Here is a 24,646-nt window from a genome sequence, read left to right as displayed (position 1 = left end):
TCAGGTGAGTTTGATTTGTTTAATTTTCATCATAATGCGACGATAATATTTCGGTAAAGAAACAAATATAAAAGACAAACAGACGATTAGTGTTGAAAACGCTCAGAGTTATTTACACAAACAGCAGGAGGCGCTCTGACATCACTGTGGCTCCGCCCTCACGCAGTCCAGGAGGTGATGCTGACCAATCAGGACCCACTGCTCATTGACACAGATACACGTCTTTCTATTTGTAGTTTACACAGATTTATATTAAACTTTTTCTTTTTAAACAAAGTGGTCCGGAAACAGCCACCAAGTGCTCAACTTTTAATGTTTTTTTTAAAAAATTGTTTCGCAGCCACCATCTTTTTTCTTTTTTTTAACTTTGGTTTAAAAATAGGAAAAATATCAAACTTAAAAATAAAATGTTTTAAATAAAGATTATTTTGTTTTAGAGGCATTATTTATTTTTCTTCAGCCGACAACAAAATACTAGAAATCACTGATTGGTAAAAAAAACAAAAAAAACAAAGGTGTGGTCTGTGTGATGATTGATTTTTCAGAGTAAAGGTCAGTTTTTTTGGAGCTGCAGAAAAAAAACATAAAATGATAATAAATAAAAGTAAAGATTAAATCAGATTTTAGTGTTAACAGCTGATTTTAGTGTTGCCATGGTGACAGCAGCGACAGGCGGGGCGATGGGGGCGTGGCTTAGTGTCTGACATCACCTGCTAAACTCACTCAGATCACCACGTTTTTAGCTTTTGTTTAGATTATTATTTGTCAGATTATCACGATGGTGATAATCTGACGGCACGTCAATGGATTCAGTTTGAGTTGCACAGTTTTTGGAGAAATTATGTTTTGACCAAGTGGATTGCTTTTGATGAGCATACGAGCGTGTTGTTAGCGTGTTTTAACATGTTAGCATGTTTTAACATTTTAGCATAGTGTAGCATGCTAACAACCCAGGCTCTCTCCTGCAGCACCTAGATGCTAGATGCTAACAGCTGGATGCTAACAGCTGGATGCTAACAGTCTGCAGCACCAACAATAATCTCGTTACATCAGATGTAAACTTTGCTGCTGTCAGCGATGATGTCACTGGCCACGTCCACCTTCAAACTAAAATCAACCTCTCTGCCGACAACGCTGCGCTGTGGGCCAACGTCCCTCTGCTGTCTTTGATGTCATCACTTCCTCTTGATGGCAGCAAGGTGATGATGTCACTTCCTCTTGATGGCGGCGAGGTCCCTCTGCAGCTCGGAGAACTTGGGCCGGTCCTCGGGGTTGTACTGCCAGCAGCGCTGCATCACTTTGTAGACGTCATCAGGGCAACGCTGGGGACACGCCATCCTGTAACCTAGCAACAAGAGAGAGTCGTGTTTCCAAGGAGACTGATGAATGACTACAGCGATGCGACGGTGCGTTGGGAGGTGATGAAAAATTGATACAAAATATATGACGTTCAAATTGAGATAAAAAATGAACCGCAATCCTCTTTTTGAACAGCAGAGGGCGAAATCTGCTTTTGCCCTTTTTTCACCTGTTCAACATCACCGCGAGTTCAACGTCCAAAAAAACCCAAACTTCACGTTAAAAGAAAAAATACACGTCCAAGAAAACCAAACTACACATCCAAAGAAAACAAAAATAGAAATACACGTAAAAAACCATACATGTCCAAAAGAAAAAAAACCTAGATGTCCCAAAAAAACCAAAAAAAACTGCATGTCCAAAATAACAAACTACATGTCAAAAAAAAACAACTAAACATCCAAAAAAAACTATACGTCCAAACACAAAGTACACATCCAAAGAAAAAACACAAAGTACACGTCCAAAGAAAAAACACAAAGTACACGTCCAAAGAAAAAACACAAAGTACACGTCCAAAGAAAATAAGAAAACAATTTTACGTCCAAATAAAACAAACTACAATGACGAGCTGCAGTCGCCTCGACTGACGAGTGCAAGAGCCAAAGAGTCAAAGAGAGAGAGCTTCGAAACTTTGAAATTACACATTTTACTCTTCAAACTCACCCTCTCCCCTCTAAAGCAGACCTTTAACCTTAACCATAACCTTTAACATAACCTTTTAACCATAACCTTTAACATAACCTTTAACACTAAACTTTTAACCCTTAACCCTTTAACCTGTGACCTCTGTGCAGCAGCCTCCTCTGTCCCAGTGGGAGGGGGAGGGTTAGGGGGTTAGGGGGTTAAGGTTAGGGTTAGAGGTCAGGGTCAGGGTTAGGGGTCAAGGTCAGGGTCAGGGTCATAGGGACACTGTAATTGTGAGATTTTGTTTGAAATAATTAACAATATTTTTCAGTCAGAATTTTTCTGTAGTCTCATTCTGTATTTAATTTTTTTGTTGTAAAAATCGTATCGTTGCGTCCCTATTGGCTGATCAGCCGATCGGTGTCATGTTACTGATTATTGATCCCTGTGATGGCAACAGCAGCTGGTTACCTTTCTCCACCTGCTCTCGAGCCTGCTGATTGGTCATCCCGGGATAAGGACACACCCCCAGACTGAAGGTCTCCCACAGCAGGATCCCATAACTCCACACATCACTGTCGGAGCTGTAACGACCTGCAGCGGCCAATCACAGAGCAGGAGACATCATCAGGAGCCAATCACAGTTTAGGACACATCATCAGGGACCAATCACAGTTTAGGACACATCATCCGGGACCAATCACAATTTAGGACACATTATCAGGGACCAATCACACTTTAGGACACATTATCAGGGAACAATCACAGTTTAGGACACACAATCAGGGACCAATCACACTTTAGGACACATCATCAGGGAACAATCACACTTTAGGACACATTATCAGGGAACAATCACAGTTTAGGACACAAAATCAGGGACCAGTCACAGTTTAGGACACACAATCAGGGACCAATCACACTTTAGGACACACAATCAGGGACCAATCACACTTTAGGACACATCATCAGGGAACAATCACACTTTAGGACACATTATCAGGGAACAATCACACTTTAGGACACATTATCAGGGACCAATCACAGTTTAGGACACACAATCAGGAACCAATCACAGTTTAGGACACACAATCAGGGACCAATCACAGTTTAGAACACGTCGTCAGGGAACAATCACACTTTAGGACACATCATCAGGGACCAATCACAGTTTAGGACACGTCGTCAGGGAACAATCACACTTTAGGGCACATCATCAGGGAACACTCACAGTTTAGGACACATTATCAGGGACCAATTACACTTTAGGACACATTATCAGGGAACAATCACACTTTAGGACACATTATCAGGGACCAATCACAGTTTAGGACACACAATCTGGGACCAATCACAGTTTAGGACACGTCGTCAGGGAACAATCACACATTAGGACTGATCATCAGGGAACAATCACAGTTTAGGACACATTATCAGGGAACAATCACAGTTAGGACACATTATCAGGGAACAATCACACTTTAGGACACACAATCAGGGAACAATCACAGTTTAGGACACATCATCAGGGAACAATGGGAGCACAGCCTGTTACCGTAGTTGAGCGCCTCGGGGGCCGTCCACTTGATGGGGATCTGTTTGAGTCCAGAGGACGAATAGATGCCGTCGTCCTCCTGACGACTCATCCCAAAATCACTGATCTTCAACACGCTGCCGTCCCCCACGAGACAGTTCCTCGCCGCCAGGTCCCTGAGCACAACAAAGAGGGGACAGACAGGGAGGGGGGAACAGAGCAAACAAAGACAGGTGAGACGCACAGGTGAGGACAGACAGGTGTATCCTCTCAGAGTGTAGCCTCAGCTGGGACATGTCCCTTCTGTCCCCTTGGTTACCTGTGGATGCAGTTCTTGCTCTCCAGGTACGCCATGCCGGCCGCCGCGTCAACCGAGAAGCGGACCAGCTGCTTCGTCTTCAACTCATCCTTCTTCTTTCTCAGGAAGGACAGGAAGTCTCCACCTGAGGACACACACGACCGTCAGATACCGACCAACCACAGACAACCTCGGCAGCCAATAAGCTCCACCCACCAGGAACCAGCTCCATGACGATGTAGATCGGCTGTCTCTGCGTGCAGACGCCAATCAGCTTCACGATGTTCGGGTGGTCGTACTGCTTCAGGATCCTGCAGCCAATCAGAAACAGGCAGGGACAGAGAGCAGCCAATCAGAGACAGGCAGACAGCAGTCAATCGGAGACAGGCCGGGACAGACAGCAGCCAATCAGAGACAGGCAGACAGCAGTCAATCGGAGACAGGCAGGGACAGACAGCAGCCAATCAGAGACAGGCAGACAGCAGCCAATCAGAGACAGTCAGACAGCAGCCAATCAGAGAGAGGCAGGGACAGACAGCAGCCAATCAGAGAGAGGCAGGGACAGACAGCAGCCAACCAGAGACAGGCAGGGACAGACAGCAGGTATTGATAGATGTATCTCTAGATGATTTTTTTTAATGTATTGATTGATGTATTGGTGTATTGATCGGTGCTGACCTAGCATCATGTATTGATGTATTGATTGATGTATTGATCGGTGCTGACCTTGCCTCAGACAGGAACCTGATCTTGAGCTCTGGAGGTAAATCTTCTTTACACGTTTTGACAGCAACTGGTGTTTTGTCGCGCTGCAGTGTCCCTTTGAACACCTCGCCAAAGTTACCCTGGCAAGCAGACAGCAGGGCATGATGGGAAGTGGAGGCAGAGAGAGACACACAGTGAGATCGCCGTTACCAAAATTAAAACCTGATAGGAAACAGGAAGTGAGGTCACCTTTCCCAGGAGCTCCCCCAGCGCCACGTCCTCATGGTTCAGGATCCATTTCTTATCCTGCATGCACAAACACACACCACGAGTGTTACTGATCAATAACAGCCTATCAGTCCTCAGTGATCACTGTTACTGATCAATAACAGCCTATCAGTCCTCAGTGATCACTGTTACTGATCAATAAGTGATGTGTATGGGTGGTTACCTTGACGACGGGGCTCAGCAGCACGACTCCAGACTTCTTGGTGATGACCTGTTTCGTGGAGAAATGATGTTCGATGAGCTGCGGGATCGTCGAGAAACCCGTCCCCTCGAACCGGTACTGAGCCTGCAGAGACACACACACACACACACACCAGCTTTACAGAGTGATTTGTGTGTGTGTGTGTGTGTCTGTGTGTCTGTGTGTGTCTGTGTCTGTGTGTGTGTGTGTGTCTGTGTGTCTGTGTGTGTGTGTGTGTGTACGTACGTCGGCGTACTGGATGATGAAGTGTCGTCGCTGCTCGTCAGAAAACACCGACAGGACGTATTCGCCCGGTTTGCCATGACTCTCCCTCACAAGGAAGTCTCCCTGTTGCCGTAGTAACTCCTGGGCCTCAGTGCGGGGGATGGCGCCGTGATACCACTCCTGCTCCGCCAGGGGGCGCTCAGATGTCGGGATGACATCAAAGAACTGCTGCAGGGACAAGTGAGACAGGTGAGACAAGTGAGACAGGTGAGACAGGTCAGAGAGGTGAGACAGGTCGGAGAGGTGAGACAGGTGAGACAGGTCGGAGAGGTGAGACAGGTCAGAGAGGCCAAAGAGGTGAGACAGGTGAGACATGTCAGAGAGGTGAGACAGGTGAGACAGGTCAGAGAGGTCAGAGAGGTGACACAGGTCAGAGAGGTGAGACAGGTCAGAGAGGTGAGACAGGTGAGACAGGTCAGAGAGGCCAAAGAGGTGAGACAGGTCACAGAGGTGAGACAGGTAAGAGAGGTGAGACAGGTGACCCCACCCAGGTGTGCGGACTGACCGAGGTGGAGGACCCGATCATGGTCTTGGGGGAGCGAATGATGCCGGCGAGGTGTCGAAGCGTGTCGAAGCGAGAGCTGCGCTCCTTGGATCGGTCCTGGACACAGAGAGAGACATCCAGTCTGATCAATAATCAATAACTCAATAGGTGAGACCATTTCAGACAGGTAAGTCAGTTTCTGACAGTGGAGGTCAGGTGAGACAGGTGAGACAGATGTCCTGGACACACAGAGACATCCGGCTGGTTTACAGTCTAATTACTGATCGATCAATAATGATCAATCAATAATCAATAACTGATGGCTTACGGTGGATCCAACGGAGCGGGCGTCGTCTTCGTACGGCAGCGCAGGGGGAGGTGGCGGCGGGGGAGGGGAGGCGGCAGCGGCCATCTTGGCGTCCAGCAGGGTTTTCTGGGAGGCGAGGCGAGCCTCAGAGCTGCGCAGTGATTGGACAGCGTGATGAAGCTCGAGAAGAGACAGTTTCTGACTGAGCAGCAGGACGCAGCTGAGGACGAGAGACAGATGACAGTCAGGACAGAAAGAGACAGACAGAGAGACAGAGAGACAGAGACAGGCGGCAGGTTTTTCCCTGAGTCTTGGCGCTCGCTTTCTTGTGATCGTAAATTGTAAATCTGAATTGTCAAAAACTCACTCGCTCTTCCTCTCGGCGTTCTGCTGACTCGTCTGGATTTTGGCATCGAGTTCATCGGCCAATGCCTCCTTCGTCCGTAGATTGTGCTGAGTCAGCGACAGCTCCTCCGTTGCCGACGACAACCTGGAAAAACAACGTAAACAACAAAGACAATAAAGTTTACATCCAGAAAAACATCTTTAACCCCCGCGACGACAGAAGGAGATCCACAGCGAGATCACAGGCGGTCAAAGGGTTAACACCTTTTACTCAACAGCTTTGTTTTCTTAACTTAAGACACTTTGAGAATCTTTTCAAAAGCTTTACAACCTTAACTTAAGTCTTAGAGTCTTCACTGAAAGTTTGAGAATTTTTACTAAGTTTGAAAATATTCACTAAAACTTTTTAAAAGCTTAAGAATCTTTACTAAAAACTTTAAATAAATCTTAACTGAAAGTTTTAGAATCTTTGCTGACTTTTAAAAAGGCCTTTTAGAGTATTTACATTTTTAGAATCTTTACTGAAAATTTTAGGATCTTTAACAAAAGTTTTAAAAAGTTCTAGAATGTTCGCTGAAAGTTTTAAAATCTTTCCAAAATTTTTAGTATGTTAACTAAAAGTTTTAAAACTTTTACTAAAACTTTTAGAACGTTTACTCAGTTTCAAAGTTTTAGAATGTTCACTAAAAATGTAAAAATCTTTACAAAAGTTTTTTAAAAGTTTTAGAATGATCACTAAAGGTTTTAGAATCTTTACTCAGTTTTAGAATGTCAACTTAAAGTTCACTAAAAAGTTCATAATAGAATATTTACACATTTTTTAGAATCTTTACTGAAAATTTTTAAAAAGTATTTTAGAATGTTTACTATAAAGTTTTAGAATATTCACCGATAATATTAGAATCTTTACTGAAAGTTTTACAATGTTAACTAAAAATTTCCGAAGCTTTATTAAATTATTAGGATTCTGGGAGTGATGGCGGCCTCTCGCACGTCCTGCGACGCTTTCTAAAACCGTTTGTTTTGACCAGGACCGAGTCTTCACTGGGAAGGAAACTCAGAGGAAATGTCATTTGAATCATTTTCTGCGATTTTCGTCTCTCGGAGCAACTCCCTGAGCGAGGAAGCTTAGTGAATATAGCCCCCGGAGTCTTTTATTTTGGAGGGGAAAACAGTGTGGTGGCAGTTTCATTTTGAAGCTCACATGGCCTGCAGGCTGTCGGCCGTCAGCGTGTTCCAGAGGATCTCATTGGCCGGCAGGCTGTCCGTCTCGTCCAACAGAGACGCATCAAACTCGACGCTGGCCTCCGGAGTCTCCGGAGACCTGAGGGTGGGACGGACACTGTTACTGTGGCAACCACAACCAGACACACCATCGCCATGACAACCAGCGTCCGACTGTGAGCGTCTCTCTGACCTGTAGGCCTCGATGAAGTGCTGATACTCTGCGAGCGGGTCGATCTGCTCCACCGCCGACGAGATCTCCTGATGGACCCGGACCACCTCCTCCGTCAGCAGGCTGCTGATCTCACAGTACTCCTCCAGGATACTTTTACTGTGAAAAACACACACACACACAGAGTTATCACAGTACTCCTCCAGGATACTTTTACTGTGAAAAATACACAGAGACAGAAAGATCACAGTACTCCTCCAGGATACTTTTACTGTGAAAAATACACAGAGACAGAAAGATCACAGTACTCCTCCAGGAGCACGTGAAGCTGTCAGGGAACTATGAGGGCAAAAACAAACCACAAAAAAGGCAAAATAATCGTAATGGAGGTAAAAAAAAGGTTCAGTGAATCGTGATTCTGATTTTAGGTATGAGGTCCGGACCTTTGCTAGGAGGAAATTTTAGCAAATGGACCCCTTTGAATTTTAACTGAATACTGCTGGTGCAGATGGTCGTGTGACTCACAGGGCGAGCGTCATGTCCTCCTGCATCCTCTGCAGAGCGTCCAGCAGTGCAGGAGCGGCGTGGCGGCGGTGTTCGTCCTGCTGCGTGCGAGCGCCGCACACCGCCAACACGTACTGGTTGTGAAGGTTGTGGAGCTTCGCCGTCGCTTTGTCGTAACGCTCCCGGGCACGCTCTGCCTCCCGGCCTGTGATTGGACGAGAAGGATTTCGGTAAGATTCATTTACTCTCAGAGCCAAGATTTTTACAAACGAACTGAAGACGTTTTAAAAACCCGTCAACGAAATACTTCAGAAAGTACAGAAATATTTTGGCGGGGTCAAAGGTCACAGAGCAGACTCAGAGCATGATGATTTAGTTAAAGCGTTTCTCCTCCTCTGATATGAATCACAGTAGGAGATAAAACCGTCCTCACCTTTGGACACCGCCTCACGGTATTTCTCTCTGGCGTTGTTAGCATCGCGGCTCAGCTGACGATACGCCGCCTTCAGTTTGTCCAGGTCGCTCCTGGTTACCTAGCAACAACACGACAACATGACACACCTCCTCAACATCATAACGTCATCATCAACCAGACACCTCCTCCTCTCTCTCCTCCTCCTCCTCCTCCTCCTCACCTTGGTGTAGTGGTTCTCCAGTTGTTGGTGCAGACTCTGGTAGCTCTTCTTGACCTGCTGTTTGTCTCTGATCAGAGTGGACAGACGGTGCAGAGGACCAGAGTTCAGCTCGTCAGCGTGACTCCTCATCACCCGACCCAACGCCTCCGTCTGACGCACCACCTGAGACCACGACTGAGACACACAGAGACACCGAGACCACGACTGAGACACTCAGAGACACTGAGGGACAGACAGTGGGTGAGGGATATGAGGACAGTTGTGTCCACTCACCTTGCTGACGGTGCTGACGTAGTCGGCAGCTTCCTGTTTTTCATTTTGCTGAGTCATGCTGAGCAGTAGAGCAGCGTACTCCTTATCGCTCTTCACCCGCTGAGTCATGAAACGCTTGACCGTCTCCAGCAGCTGCACCAACAAACAAACAAACAAACAACATGCTTACACACAAACAAACATGTTTATAAACAAACACACAAATGACATGTTTATACACAAACATGTTTATACACAAACACACAAATGACATGTTTATACACAAACATGTTTATAAACAAACACACAAATGACATGTTTATACACAAACATGTTTATACACAAACACACAAATGACATGTTTATACACAAACATGTTTATACACAAACACACAAATGACATGTTTATACACAAACACACAAATGACATGTTTATACACAAACATGTTTATACACAAACACACAAATGACATGTTTATACACAAACATGTTTATACACAAACACACAAATGACATGTTTATACACAAACATGTTTATACACAAACACACAAATGACATGTTTATACACAAACATGTTTATACACAAACACACAAATGACATGTTTATACACAAACATGTTTATACACAAACACACAAATGACATGTTTATACACAAACACACAAATGACATGTTTATACACAAACATGTTTATACACAAACACACAAATGACATGTTTATACACAAACATGTTTATACACAAACACACAAATGACATGTTTATACACAAACATGTTTATAAACAAACATGTTTATACATAAACAACAACATGCTTACACACAAAAAGAAACATGTTTATAAACAAACAAACAAACTGCTTACACATAAACGACATGTTTATACACAAACACACAAACAACAACATGCTTACACACTAACAAACAACATGTTTATACACAAACATTAAGGAGACTTCACTGACAGGAAGTTGCCTCGTTAACAAGGGTTCACTGACAGGAAGTTGCCTCGTTAACAAGGGTTCACTGACAGGAAGTTGCCTTGTTAACGAGGTTCACTAACAGGAAGTTGCCTCGTTAATGAGGGTTCACTGACAGGAAGTGACCTCATTAACGAGGCTTCACTGACAGGAAGTGACCTCGTTAACGAGGCTTCACTGACAGGTTCAGAGTGGCGTTCCTCTGTAAGAAAAAAGGAAGTGACCTGTGTCGCTGTCACTTCCTGTCAGGTGTGTCTACCTTCAGCTCCCAGTCCTGCAGCTTCAGTAATCCCTCGTGGGAATTCCTCAGATCCCGACCAAACCCCATCCTGGATCCCTCAGTCTGTCTCTAACGGCGAGGGTGAGCGGGGAGTGATGGCATGGTCGTCTGAGGAGAAAGCGAGCAGAGACGTTACCAAAATAAAATTAGACTGCAGTGGCTCACACTGACGAATAATGACAATACATTTAAAACATGCCAAAAAGTTTATAAAAATCGGAAGAAAAAAAAGAAATGTAAAAGAAAAAATAATTTTAAAAAATGGTGACTCCCCAAAAATTGACAAAAAATTTAATGGGAAATAAAAGCCACCTGTCCACACATTTAAACCATGTAAAAACCCTTAAACCCTGTCCAAACACTTCAACCATGTAAAAACTCTTAAACCCTGTCCAAACACTTCAACCATGTAAAAACTCTTAAACCCTGTCCAAACACTTCAACCATGTAAAAACCCTTAAACCCTGTCCAAACACTTCAACCATGTAAAAACTCTTAAACCCTGTCCAAACAATTAAACCATGTAAAAACCCTTAAACCCTGTCCAAACACTTCAACCATGTAAAAACCCTTAAACCCTGTCCAAACATTTAAACCATGTAAAAACCCTTAAACCCTGTCCAAACACTTAAACCATGTAAAAACACTTAAACCCTGTCCAAACATTTAAACCATGTAAAAACACTTAAACCCTGTCCAAACACTGAAACCATGTAAAAACCCTTAAACCCTGTCCAAACACTTAAACCATGTAAAAACACTTAAACCCTGTCCAAACACTGAAACCATGTAAAAACACTTAAACCCTGTCCAAACACTTAAACCATGTAAAAACACTTAAAGCCTGTCCAAACACTTAAACCATGTAAAAACACTTAAACCCTGTCCAAACATTTAAACCATGTAAAAACCTTAAACTCAATAACCAAACTTTGTGAAGCTAAAGCTAAGCTAACGCTAGCCGCTACTCTCATTAGAAGTAACGGGGACTGGAGCTAGCAGCAGGCTAACAGGCTAACGGTCAAACTTTATTTAAACCAGCCGGTAAACAGAGTGACCGGGAAACGGCTGGTGGGAACAAAGCTCCGGTGCTGTGTCGGTGTATGTGTGTGTCCGTGTGTGTGTGTCGGTTTGTCCGGTCAGAGGAGCAGCAGGAGCGGCAGCAGGAGGAGGAGGACAGTCGGGAGGAGCTCCGCTGTTTTCACTCTTCTTTAACCCACTCTAACTCACCGGGAAGCGGCTTTATTCGGCGGCAGACTCGCTGTCCGGTCACCGCAGTCCTCTGCCGTCCTCCGCCGGACTCATTCCCTCCTCTTCTCCGTGTTTTTCTCCCGCGGTTCCCGGTAACTCCTCCGGTCGTCTCCGGCCGCGGGGCTAACGGCTAACGGCTAACAGGGAGGGGCTTCCGCCGGAAACGGAAAAGGGGCAAAAGAAGGAGGGGGGATAAAACAACAACAACAATGATAACCATAATAACAATAATAACATTATTATTATTATTATTATTATTATTATTATTATTATTATTATTATTATTATAAGCTATATGGTGGGAACTGTATGTATGTGTATTAGTCTCTTTCCTCCTTCCTGTTGTGATAATTGTGTGTGTGTTGATGCATGTGTCCTAAATGTAGTCCAGATTGTGTATTTGAGTGTAATCAGTGAATTTGCAGCTCAGCTCCTACAATAAGTCTAAAATACACTGTGGAAACTAAATAGTTACATTCAGACTGTTCAGGTCCAAAAATGCTCCATTGAAACCCATTCAAACTGACATTTTTGATCCCACAGCCATCAGAGCAGAAAAACAGGACTTGTATTATTTCTGGGTGTCATTCTGGGCTTTTGACTCTGAATTTGTCATTTTGACTATTTTCCACCTGATGAGGTCATTTTGACCATATTTGGCATATGGAGGAAATACATGCTATTTCCACTAGGTGACCTGTCACAATCAATGTAGCTGCTGATCACTGACATATCCCAGACTGTCAGCAGCTACACTCACACACTGACATATCCCAGACTGTCAGCAGCTACACTCACACACTGACAGATCCCAGACTGTCAGCAGCTACACTCACATGCTGAGGAGGGAGGATTAAAATTATCTTTTTTTTCATCTAAAAGCATAGTGGCATCGTGACAAAACTGGCATTTAATGGGTTAAACTCCTGAAAATGAATGAATATTTTATATTTATGATTAGGGCTGATGTTGGTTAACTCAATGAGAGTAGAAAACCATATCAATGTATAATTTTTTATATCCTATAGATTTTTAAAGATTTTGTTTTTCTCATGATATATATAGTTGTTTTGTATTGATGAATTTATGCTGTTTGTTACATTGTTGTTAATATATTGTTGTTGTTGTAACAATATATTTGATTGTTTTTGTATTGATAAATCTATGTTTTGTATTAATAAATTGATGATTTTGTATTAATAAATTTTGTTGGTTTTGTATTAATAAATTTATATTTTTGTATTCCTAAATTGATGTTTATTAATATATTTTGTTGTTTTTACATTAATAAATTAATGTTTTGTAATAATAAATAGTTGTTTTGTATTAATAAATTGTAATTCTTGGAATAATATATTTTGTTGTTTTTGTATTAATAAACGGTTGTTTTTGTAATAATAAATGTTGTTGTTTTTGTATTAATAAATTGATGTTTTTGTAATAATAAATGGTTGTTATGCATTAATAAATTGTAGTTTTTGTAATCATAAATTAATGTTTTTATAGTTTACAGTTTTTCTGTCACAGGAGTACCTGTGATGGAGCTGGGAACAAAATCCAGCCAATAGCTGCAGAGAGTGGGCGGGGCCTAATGTTTCTGTCTAACCTGTTCCTGCTGAACACCTGATGACATCATCTCAACGCTTCCAGCTCACCTGCAGGTCAAACAGTTCTATACAGGTAGATTTAAGACGAGGACAGACCCGAATCACTGAGAGACAGACACACTCCTGTCCCACCTACAACCCAGAAGAGACAGAGACACAGGAGAGACAGACACAGGAGAGAGAGACAGAGGAGAGACAGAGACAGGAGAGACAGAGACACAGGAGAGACAGAGACACAGGAGAGAGACACAGGAGAGACAGAGACACAGGAGAGACAGAGACACAGGGGAGACAGAGACACAGGGGAGACAGAGGCACAGGAGAGACAGAGACACAGGGGAGACAGAGACACAGGGGAGACAGAGACACAGGGGAGACAGAGGCACAGGAGAGATAGAGACACAGGTGAGACAGACACAGGAGAGAGAGACAGAGGAGAGACAGAGGCACAGGAGAGACAGAGACACAGGGGAGACAGAGACACAGGGGAGAGGTGGAGCTGCACAGAGAATGAACAGAGGGAGTGTCGGCAGGTCCGACAGGTTTGGGCGAGGCGGGCGAGTGAGCTTCACTCACACAGAGAAGGAGAGAGAGAGTCAGGTTAGACTGTAAAAGCAGAGCGTCAAACACAAGAAGAAGAAGAAGAAGAAGAAAGAGGATAAAAACTGCTGCAGAAGAAGAAGTTTGTATCTGAAATAAACCAGAGACAGAAGAAGAAGCCGCAGGGTGGACAGGTGGACAGGTGGACAGGTGAGTCAGGTGTCGCTGCAGAACTTACCTGAGAAGTTTCTTTCACTCGATGGTTGTGTGTCAGGACAGGAAGTGACTCTCAGCAGGTCGCACTAAAATCTCTCAGGTCACACCTGGTCAACAGGTAAAGACACGATAGAATCACAACAGAGACACAATAGAGACACGACGGAGACATGACTGAGACACAACAGAGACACGACGGAGACACAACAGAGACACAACAGAGACACGACGGAGACACAACAGAGACACGACTGAGACATCAGTGAAACACAATAGAGACACGACTGAGACACGACGGAGACATGACTGAGACACAACAGAGACACAACAGAGACATCAGTGAGACACAACAGAGACACAACAGAGACATCAGTGAGACACAACAGAGACACGACGGAGACACAACAGAGACACGACTGAGACACGACGAAGACATGACTGAGACACAACAGAGACATCAGTGAGACACAATAGAGACACGACTGAGACACGACGGAGACATGACTGAGACACAACAGAGACACAACAGAGACATCAGTGAGACACAACAGAGACACAACAGAGACACGACGGAGACATGACTGAGACACAACAGAGACACGACGGAGACACAACAGAGACACGGCTGAGACACGATGGAGACACGACTGAGACACAACAGAGACATGACTGAGACACAACAGAGACACGATGGACACATGACTGAGACACAACAGAGACACGACGGAGACACAACAGAGACACGACTGAGACACGACGAAGACATGACTGAGACACAACAGAGACACGACGGAGACACGACAGAGACACGACAGAGACACGGCTGAGACACGACGGAGACACGACTGAGACACAACAGAGACACGATGGAGACATGACTGAGACACAACAGAGACACGACGGAGAAACAACAGAGACACGGTTGAGACACGATGGAGACACGACTGAGACACAACAGAGACACGACGGAGACACAACAGAGACACGGCTGAGACACGACTGAGACACGACGGAGACACGACTGAGACACAACAGAGACACGACGGAGACACGACTGAGACACAACAGAGACATGACTGAGACACAACAGAGACACGATGGACACATGACTGAGACACAACAGAGACACGACGGAGACACAACAGAGACACGGCTGAGACACGATGGAGACACGACTGAGACACAACAGAGACACGACGGAGACACAACAGAGACACGGCTGAGACACGGCTGAGACACGACGGAGACACGACTGAGACACAACAGAGACACGATGGAGACATGACTGAGACACAACAGAGACATCAGTGAGACACAACAGAGACACGACTGAGACACGACGGAGACATGACTGAGACACAACAGAGACACACGGAGACACAACAGAGACATCAGTGAGACACAACGGAGACACAACAGAGACACAACAGAGACACAACAGAGACATCAGTGAGACACAACAGAGACACGACTGAGACACGACGGAGACATGACTGAGACACAACAGAGACACAACAGAGACACCACAGAGACACAACAGAGACACAACAGAGACACAACAGAGACACACAACAGAGACACAACAGAGACATCAGTGAGACACAACAGAGACACGACTGAGACACGACGGGGACATGACTGAGACACAACAGAGACACAACAGAGACATCAGTGAGACACAACAGAGACACAACAGAGACATCAGTGAGACACAACAGAGACATCAGTGAGACACAACAGAGACACGACTGAGACACGACGGAGACATGACTGAGACACAACAGAGACACGACGGAGACACAACAGAGACACAACTGAGACACGACAGAGACACGACTGAGACACAACAGAGACACAACAGAGACACCACAGAGACACAACAGAGACACAACAGAGACATCAGTGAGACACAACAGACACGACTGAGACACATGAGACACAACAGAGACACAACAGAGACATCAGTGAGACACAACAGAGACATCAGTGAGACACAACAGAGACACGACTGAGACACGACGGAGACATGACTGAGACACAACAGAGACACAACAGAGACATCAGTGAGACACAACAGAGACATCACTGAGACACAACAGAGACATCAGTGAGACACAACAGAGACACGACTGAGACACGACGGAGACATGACTGAGACACAACAGAGACACAACAGAGACATCAGTGAGACACAACAGAGACACGACTGAGACACGACGGAGACATGACTGAGACACAACAGAGACACGACTGAGACACAACAGAGACACGACAGAGACACAACAGAGACACAACAGAGACACAACAGAGACACGACGGAGACACAACAGAGACACGACGGAGACACAACAGAGACACAACAGAGACATGAGTGAGACACAACAGAGACACGACTGAGACACGACGGAGACATGACTGAGACACAACAGAGACATCAGTGAGACACAACAGAGACACAACAGAGACACAACAGAGACATCAGTGAGACACAACAGAGACATCAGTGAGACACAACAGAGACACGACTGAGACACGACGGAGACATGACTGAGACACAACAGAGACACGACTGAGACAAGACCGAGACATGACCGAGACACGACTGAGACACAACGGAGACACGACGGAGACATGACTGAGACACAACAGAGACACGACGGAGACAGACACGACTGAGACACAACAGAGACACGACTGAGACACGATGGAGACACGACTGAGACACGACGGAGACATGACTGAGACACGACGGAGACACGACTGAGACACGACGGAGACATGACTGAGACACAACAGAGACACGACAGAGACAAGACCGAGACGCTGCTGAGACACGATGGAGACACGACTGAGACACAACAGAGACATCAGTGAGACACAACGGAGACACGACTGAGACACAACAGAGACACGACTGAGACACAACAGAGACACGATGGAGACATGACTGAGACACAACAGAGACACAGTGAGACACAATAGAGACACAACTGAGACACGACGGAGACATGACTGAGACACAACAGAGACACGACTGAGACACAACAGAGACACAACAGAGACATCAGTGAGACACAACAGAGACACAACAGAGACATCAGTGAGACACAACAGAGACACGACTGAGACACGACGGAGACATGACTGAGACACAACAGAGACACAACAGAGACATCAGTGAGACACAACAGAGACATCAGTGAGACACAACAGAGACACGACTGAGACACAACAGAGACACAACAGAGACACAACAGAGACATCAGTGAGACACAACAGAGACACGACTGAGACACGACGGAGACATGACTGAGACACAACAGAGACACGACTGAGACAAGACCGAGACATGACCGAGACACGACTGAGACACAACAGAGACACGACGGAGACATGACTGAGACACAACGGAGACACGACGGAGACATGACTGAGACACAACAGAGACACGACGGAGACACAACAGAGACACGACAGAGACACGATGGAGACACGACTGAGACACAACAGAGACACGACGGAGACACAACAGAGACACGACTGAGACACGACGGAGACACGACTGAGACACAACAGAGACACAACAGAGACACAACAGAGACACAACAGAGACACGACTGAGACACGACGGAGACATGACTGAGACACAACAGAGACACAACAGAGACATCAGTGAGACACAACAGAGACACAACAGAGACACAACAGAGACACAACAGAGACATCAGTGAGACACAACAGAGACACGACTGAGACACGACGGAGACACGACTGAGACACAACAGAGACACGACGGAGACACAACAGAGACACGACTGAGACACGACGGAGACACGACTGAGACACAACAGAGACACAACAGAGACATCAGTGAGACACAACAGAGACACGACTGAGACACGACGGAGACATGACTGAGACACAACAGAGACACAACAGAGACATCAGTGAGACACAACAGAGACACAACAGAGACATCAGTGAGACACAACAGAGACACGACTGAGACACGACGGAGACATGACTGAGACACAACAGAGACACAACAGAGACATCAGTGAGACACAACAGAGACATCAGTGAGACACAACAGAGACACGACTGAGACACAACAGAGACACAACAGAGACACAACAGAGACACAACAGAGACATCAGTGAGACACAACAGAGACACGACTGAGACACGACGGAGACATGACTGAGACACAACAGAGACACGACTGAGACAAGACCGAGACATGACCGAGACACGACTGAGACACAACAGAGACACGACGGAGACATGACTGAGACACAACGGAGACACGATGGAGACATGACTGAGACACAACAGAGACACGACGGAGACACAACAGAGACACGGCTGAGACACGATGGAGACACGACTGAGACACAACAGAGACACGACGGAGACACAACAGAGACACGGCTGAGACACGACGGAGACACGACTGAGACACAACAGAGACACAACAGAGACATCAGTGAGACACAACAGAGACACGACTGAGACACGACGGAGACATGACTGAGACACAACAGAGACACAACAGAGACATCAGTGAGACACAACAGAGACACAACAGAGACACAACAGAGACACAACAGAGACACAACAGAGACATCAGTGAGACACAACAGAGACACGACTGAGACACGACGGAGACATGACTGAGACACAACAGAGACACGACTGAGACACAACAGAGACACAACAGAGACACAACAGAGACATCAGTGAGACACAACAGAGACACGACTGAGACACGACGGAGACATGACTGAGACACAACAGAGACACGACTGAGACAAGACCGAGACATGACAGAGACACGACTGAGACACAACAGAGACACGACGGAGACATGACTGAGACACAACAGAGACACGATGGAGACATGACTGAGACACAACAGAGACACGACGGAGACACAACAGAGACACGGCTGAGACACGATGGAGACACGACTGAGACACAACAGAGACACGACGGAGACACAACAGAGACACGACTGAGACACGACGGAGACATGACTGAGACACAACAGAGACATCAGTGAGACACAACAGAGACACAACAGAGACACAACAGAGACACGACTGAGACACGACGGAGACATGACTGAGACACAACAGAGACACAACAGAGACATCAGTGAGACACAACAGAGACACAACAGAGACACAACAGAGACACAACAGAGACATCAGTGAGACACAACAGAGACACGACTGAGACACGACGGAGACATGACTGAGACACAACAGAGACACGACTGAGACAAGACCGAGACATGACCGAGACACGACTGAGACACAACAGAGACACGACGGAGACATGACTGAGACACGACGGAGACATGACTGAGACACAACGGAGACACGACGGAGACACAACAGAGACACGGCTGAGACACGATGGAGACACGACTGAGACACAACAGAGACATGACTGAGACACAACAGAGACACGATGGAGACATGACCGAGACACAACGAAGACATGACCGAGACACAACAGAGACAACAGTGAGACACAACAGAGACACGACTGAGACACGACGGAGACATGACTGAGACACAACAGAGACACAACAGAGACATCAGTGAGACACAACAGAGACACAACAGAGACATCAGTGAGACACAACAGAGACACAACAGAGACATCAGTGAGACACAACAGAGACACAACAGAGACATCAGTGAGACACAACAGAGACACGACTGAGACACGACGGAGACATGACTGAGACACAACAGAGACACAACAGAGACATCAGTGAGACACAACAGAGACATCAGTGAGACACAACAGAGACACGACTGAGACACAACAGAGACACAACAGAGACACAACAGAGACACAACAGAGACACCACGGAGACACAACAGAGACACGACTGAGACACAGCGGAGACATAAGTGAGACACAACAGAGACACGACTGAGACACGACGGAGACATGACTGAGACACAACAGAGACACGACGGAGACATGACTGAGACACAACGGAGACACGATGGAGACATGACTGAGACACAACAGAGACACGACGGAGACACAACAGAGACACGGCTGAGACACGATGGAGACACGACTGAGACACAACAGAGACACGACGGAGACACAACAGAGACACGGCTGAGACACGACGGAGACACGACTGAGACACAACAGAGACACAACAGAGACATCAGTGAGACACAACAGAGACACGACTGAGACACGACGGAGACATGACTGAGACACACAACAGACACAACAGAGACATCAGTGAGACACAACAGAGACACAACAGAGACACAACAGAGACACAACAGAGACATCAGTGAGACACAACAGAGACACGACTGAGACACGACGGAGACATGACTGAGACACAACAGAGACACAACAGAGACATCAGTGAGACACAACAGAGACACAACAGAGACACAACAGAGACATCAGTGAGACACAACAGAGACACGACTGAGACACGACGGAGACATGACTGAGACACAACAGAGACACGACTGAGACAAGACCGAGACATGACCGAGACACGACTGAGACACAACAGAGACACGACGGAGACATGACTGAGACACAACGGAGACACGATGGAGACATGACTGAGACACGACGGAGACACAACAGAGACACAACAGAGACACGACGGAGACACAACAGAGACACGATGGAGACATGACTGAGACACAACAGAGACACGACGGAGACACAACAGAGACACGGCTGAGACACGACGGAGACACGACTGAGACACAACAGAGACACAACAGAGACATCCGTGAGACACAACAGAGACACAACAGAGACACGACTGAGACACGACGGAGACATGACTGAGACACAACAGAGACACAACAGAGACATCAGTGAGACACAACAGAGACACAACAGAGACACAACAGAGACACAACAGAGACATCAGTGAGACACAACAGAGACACGACTGAGACACGACGGAGACATGACTGAGACACAACAGAGACACGACTGAGACAAGACCGAGACATGACCGAGACACGACTGAGACACAACGGAGACACGACGGAGACATGACTGAGACACAACAGAGACACGATGGAGACATGACTGAGACACAACAGAGACACGACGGAGACACAACAGAGACACGGCTGAGACACGATGGAGACACGACTGAGACACAACAGAGACACGACGGAGACACAACAGAGACACGGCTGAGACACGACGGAGACACGATGGAGACATGACTGAGACACAACAGAGACACGACGGAGACACAACAGAGACACAACTGAGACACGACGGAGACATGACTGAGACACAACAGAGACACAACAGAGACATCAGTGAGACACAACAGAGACACAACAGAGACATCAGTGAGACACAACAGAGACACAACAGAGACAAAAAAGAGACACAACAGAGACACAACAGAGACATCAGTGAGACGCAACAGAGACACAACAGAGACACAACAGAGACATCAGTGAGACACAACAGAGACACGACTGATACACGACGGAGACATGACTGAGACACAACAGAGACACGACTGAGACAAGACCGAGACATGACCGAGACACGACTGAGACACGACTGAGACACGACGGAGACATGACTGAGACACAACAGAGAAAGTAAAGTAAAGTAAAGTAAAGTAAAGTAAAATAAAATAAAATAGTTTAATAAAATTGACTTAATTATAATTAAAATAAAATTCAATAAAATAAATCAGAGAAAAGCGAGAGGTCAGACCCTGAGACAGCTGATTGGTCCAGTAGTCGATGACATCACTCTCTCTCCTCCTCAGATCTTGCTCCCATCGTTTGATTGGACGGCTGCCTGATTGGTTGATTGATCATTTTAGCCCCGCCCTCCTCTGACGGATCGACATGTCAACCCAAATCACCGTCTCCCCTGACAACCCGTACGGCACAGTGCAGATCCCGCGGGCGCGGCTCCACGGCGCCGATGACGTCGGTTTGGTGATAGCCAATCCGGGTGCTCTGAGCAGCGATAACGGGAACCCGTACGGCGTGGCAAGCTCCGCCCCCCCGCCTTACGTGGTGAAGGAGGCTGGAGGGGGGGTGGAGGAGGAGGGGGGGAGGTGCGCCGCCTGCTGCTACCGCTGCAGGAGGAGGAAGTGATGTCACAGCGCCAGGAGGACTGTGATTGGCTTCTTTGACTTCCTGTTTTTTGACATTTTGCGCCTACAACATGGATGAACTTCCTGTTTGAACTTAAAACAGATTCAGTCAAAAAATAAATGTTTCAAATATTCATATAAAAACTCTTCCAAAAAAAAAAAAAGAAGACGAGCACACGAGGACACGGCTGAAAACTCTGGGAGGACAATTAACAATAACAAAAATATTATAATAATAATAACAATAAAAATAAAATGGGAGAATGTGATTTTGGGGGAAAACAGATGTGTGATTCATAAATAAAATAAAACAGAATTAGATTTTAGAAAAAAATAAAAGTATTTCTACAAATCTTTTATAGTAAATTACAACAGAGGAAATATTGGGAAAATGCAATAACTATATCATTATTAATATTAGTTTTATTTTCATTATCATTAGAAGTAGTAGTATTATGTAAGCATATTTAATATTATCATGAGTATTATCGTTATTATCAATATTATTATTAGTAGTAGGGGCTGCCAGTATCAGTAGTACAAGTATATGTAGTAGTTGTACAATTAGGAGTATTAGTATTGTTATTCTTAGTATGACTTTTTTTTTATTAGTAATAGCAGTGGGATAAGTAATATTATTAAAACTAGGAAGAGAAGAATTCGTAGTATAAGGAGTGTTAGTGTTGATATTAATATTCTTTATGTCAGTACTGTTGTTGTTAGCATAAGGATTTATTATTATTAGTTGTGGGTTTATTATAATTATTGTTGTTGTTAGTACAAGTTTTTTTTATTTTTATTATTTATATTTTTTAGCAGTAGAAGGAGGAATATTATTATTAGTAGTATAAGTAGTCGTGGCAGTATTAGGATTATTAAAATTAATATTTTTAGACTTAAACTGACCCACAGAAGAAGTAATATTATGAATATTAATAAATAACATTTGTGGGTTCAAAATGGGCGCTGCTGAATTGTGAGGGTCTAGTTGTGTATTAGTCGTTTGCTGTTGCTATGACAACAACCCAAAACAAGGGACACACTTAGATGTTGTCTGTGAAGGAATAAGTGTGATTGATCAATGATTGTCGAAATGAAAATAAAATCATGAAGTGTTTGATGAGATCTTCGATCAAATGGAAGCATTGTGCCAACAAACAGCCTGTGATGCTTGTATTTCTGTATTTTAGACATTTTTTTATATTTCATCCCATTTTTCCTTCATGTTTTTAGTTCTCGTGATTTTTTGAAAGATTTGATTTTTTTTTTTGTAAAGTTTGTGGAATCAAATCATACAATATCAAATAAAGACGTTGATTATTGAAGAGCAACAGTTTCACATTGTTTTCATTTCTCAGGTTTTCAGTCTTTACTGTAAACAGTCCAAACAAATTCATTATGTCTTCACTGAATCTGGTCTTCACTTTGTTTCTTGTTGACAGGTAAGTCCTAAAAGTGTTAAATTTTACCTTGACATGTTTCGACTGCCGTCATCCTGCAGTCTTCCTCACAAGAATCACGTGATGTTACTGTGACGTGTGTTATCAGCTGTTTAGGAGCAGGTGTGGTCCACCTGTCTGGTCCTGACGGGTCGACCACGCCCCCTGCTGTCCGACTGACTCTTGAGGATGGTGTCCCAGGTGTGAGGCAGCACACGTGTGTGTGTGTGTGTGTGTGTGTGTGTGTGTGTGTGTGTGTGTGTGTGTGTGTGTGTGTGTGTGTGTGTGTGTGTGTGTGTGTGTCCCAAAAAACTGTAATGGGGAAAAAATGGTTGAAACCTCAGGAAGAGTGATTGAGGAAGGATCCCTCTTCCAGGACGGACACACGAGTGATAGATGTCTTAAATAACAATTAAATTACAGTAATGACATAAAGGAAAGAGAAAGAGAGAGAGAGAGAGAGAGAGAGAGAGAGGAAGAGAGGGGAGAGGGGAGGGGGGGAGAGAGGGGGAGAGGGGGAGAGATGCACAGTAATAATGGTAACAATAATATATCATATACCAGCTATCACCACAATCCAGGTGCTGCCAAAGGCAGGATCACAGCATCAGCACAGCCATCACCATGATCCACGTGCAGCCAAGATTGCAGCAGAGATCCGGAGAAACTACAGAACAAGGGAGTGTAATGCAGTAAACGGACATGAGCGTTTTCAGATGTAGGAGCGAGAGAAGGAAAAACGAGCTCAGTGTATCACAGGAAGTCCCCCGGCAGACTAAACCTATGTCAGCCTCACTAGGGGCTGGTCCAGGCAGCCTGAGCCAGCCCTAATTATAAGCTTTATTAAAGAAGGTCTTAAGTCTACCCTTAAAAGTGGAGACGGTGTCTGTCTCCCTGACTGTGTGTGTGTTTGTGGGGGGGGGTTGCTAGGCAATGGTGTCTCTGAGCCGTAAGGTGACTCCTGTTTCTTCTCTTTCGTCTCTTGT

The 24,646-nt window shown here is 45.3% G+C and overlaps 2 protein-coding genes across 5 annotated transcripts; one reads left to right on the top strand and one right to left on the bottom strand.

The window, feature by feature from the left end:
* Nucleotides 1-11,874, bottom strand: fer (fer (fps/fes related) tyrosine kinase). Of its 4 annotated transcripts, none has more exons than XM_088070722.1 (20): nt 11,689-11,874; nt 10,438-10,566; nt 9,222-9,353; nt 8,949-9,122; nt 8,747-8,846; nt 8,335-8,518; nt 7,831-7,968; nt 7,618-7,737; nt 6,436-6,558; nt 6,090-6,288; nt 5,783-5,878; nt 5,239-5,445; nt 4,975-5,097; nt 4,773-4,829; nt 4,497-4,663; nt 4,035-4,129; nt 3,840-3,963; nt 3,542-3,696; nt 2,458-2,580; nt 1-1,345 (listed from the first exon to the last, which is right to left on the bottom strand). In XM_088070722.1, the coding sequence occupies exons 2-20, from the start codon at nt 10,504-10,506 to the stop codon at nt 1,209-1,211; spliced, it is 2,523 nt and encodes an 840-aa protein (XP_087926848.1). In that variant the 5' UTR covers nt 10,507-10,566; nt 11,689-11,874; the 3' UTR covers nt 1-1,208. The 4 variants fall into 4 exon arrangements, with proteins under 4 accessions (XP_087926848.1, XP_087926849.1, XP_087926851.1 ...); XM_088070723.1 differs by having other exon boundaries at nt 5,239-5,442; XM_088070725.1 differs by having other exon boundaries at nt 4,545-4,663; nt 5,239-5,442.
* A 1,475-nt stretch (nt 11,875-13,349) lies between these two features.
* Nucleotides 13,350-23,552, top strand: LOC148186261 (uncharacterized). Its single transcript, XM_088071339.1, has 2 exons — nt 13,350-14,066; nt 21,886-23,552. Exon 2 carries the CDS (start codon nt 21,968-21,970, stop codon nt 22,220-22,222), a length of 255 nt encoding a protein of 84 aa, XP_087927465.1. The 5' UTR covers nt 13,350-14,066; nt 21,886-21,967; the 3' UTR covers nt 22,223-23,552.
* The last annotated feature ends 1,094 nt before the right edge of the window (nt 23,553-24,646 follow it).

Source organism: Plectropomus leopardus, chromosome 20 (assembly GCF_026936395.1).
Source record: "Plectropomus leopardus strain MGB_pleo_1.0 chromosome 20, ASM2693639v1, whole genome shotgun sequence".
Classification (NCBI taxonomy): Eukaryota; Metazoa; Chordata; class Actinopteri; order Perciformes; family Serranidae; genus Plectropomus; species Plectropomus leopardus.
Note: the sequence above shows the minus strand (reverse complement) of the source record. Positions and strands in the feature narration are given on the sequence as shown.

Coding starts and splice junctions, on each gene's coding strand:
- fer (XM_088070722.1), bottom strand. CDS start 10,506: ATGGGGTTTGGTCGGGATCTGAGGAATTCCCACGAGGGATTACTGAAG. Junction 4,664..4,772: donor TGGGGGAGCTCCTGGGAAAG/GTGACCTCACTT, acceptor TCTGCTTGCCAG/GGTAACTTTGGCGAGGTGTT. Junction 2,581..3,541: donor CCCCGAGGCGCTCAACTACG/GTAACAGGCTGT, acceptor TGGCCGCTGCAG/GTCGTTACAGCTCCGACAGT.
- LOC148186261 (XM_088071339.1), top strand. CDS start 21,968: ATGTCAACCCAAATCACCGTCTCCCCTGACAACCCGTACGGCACAGTG.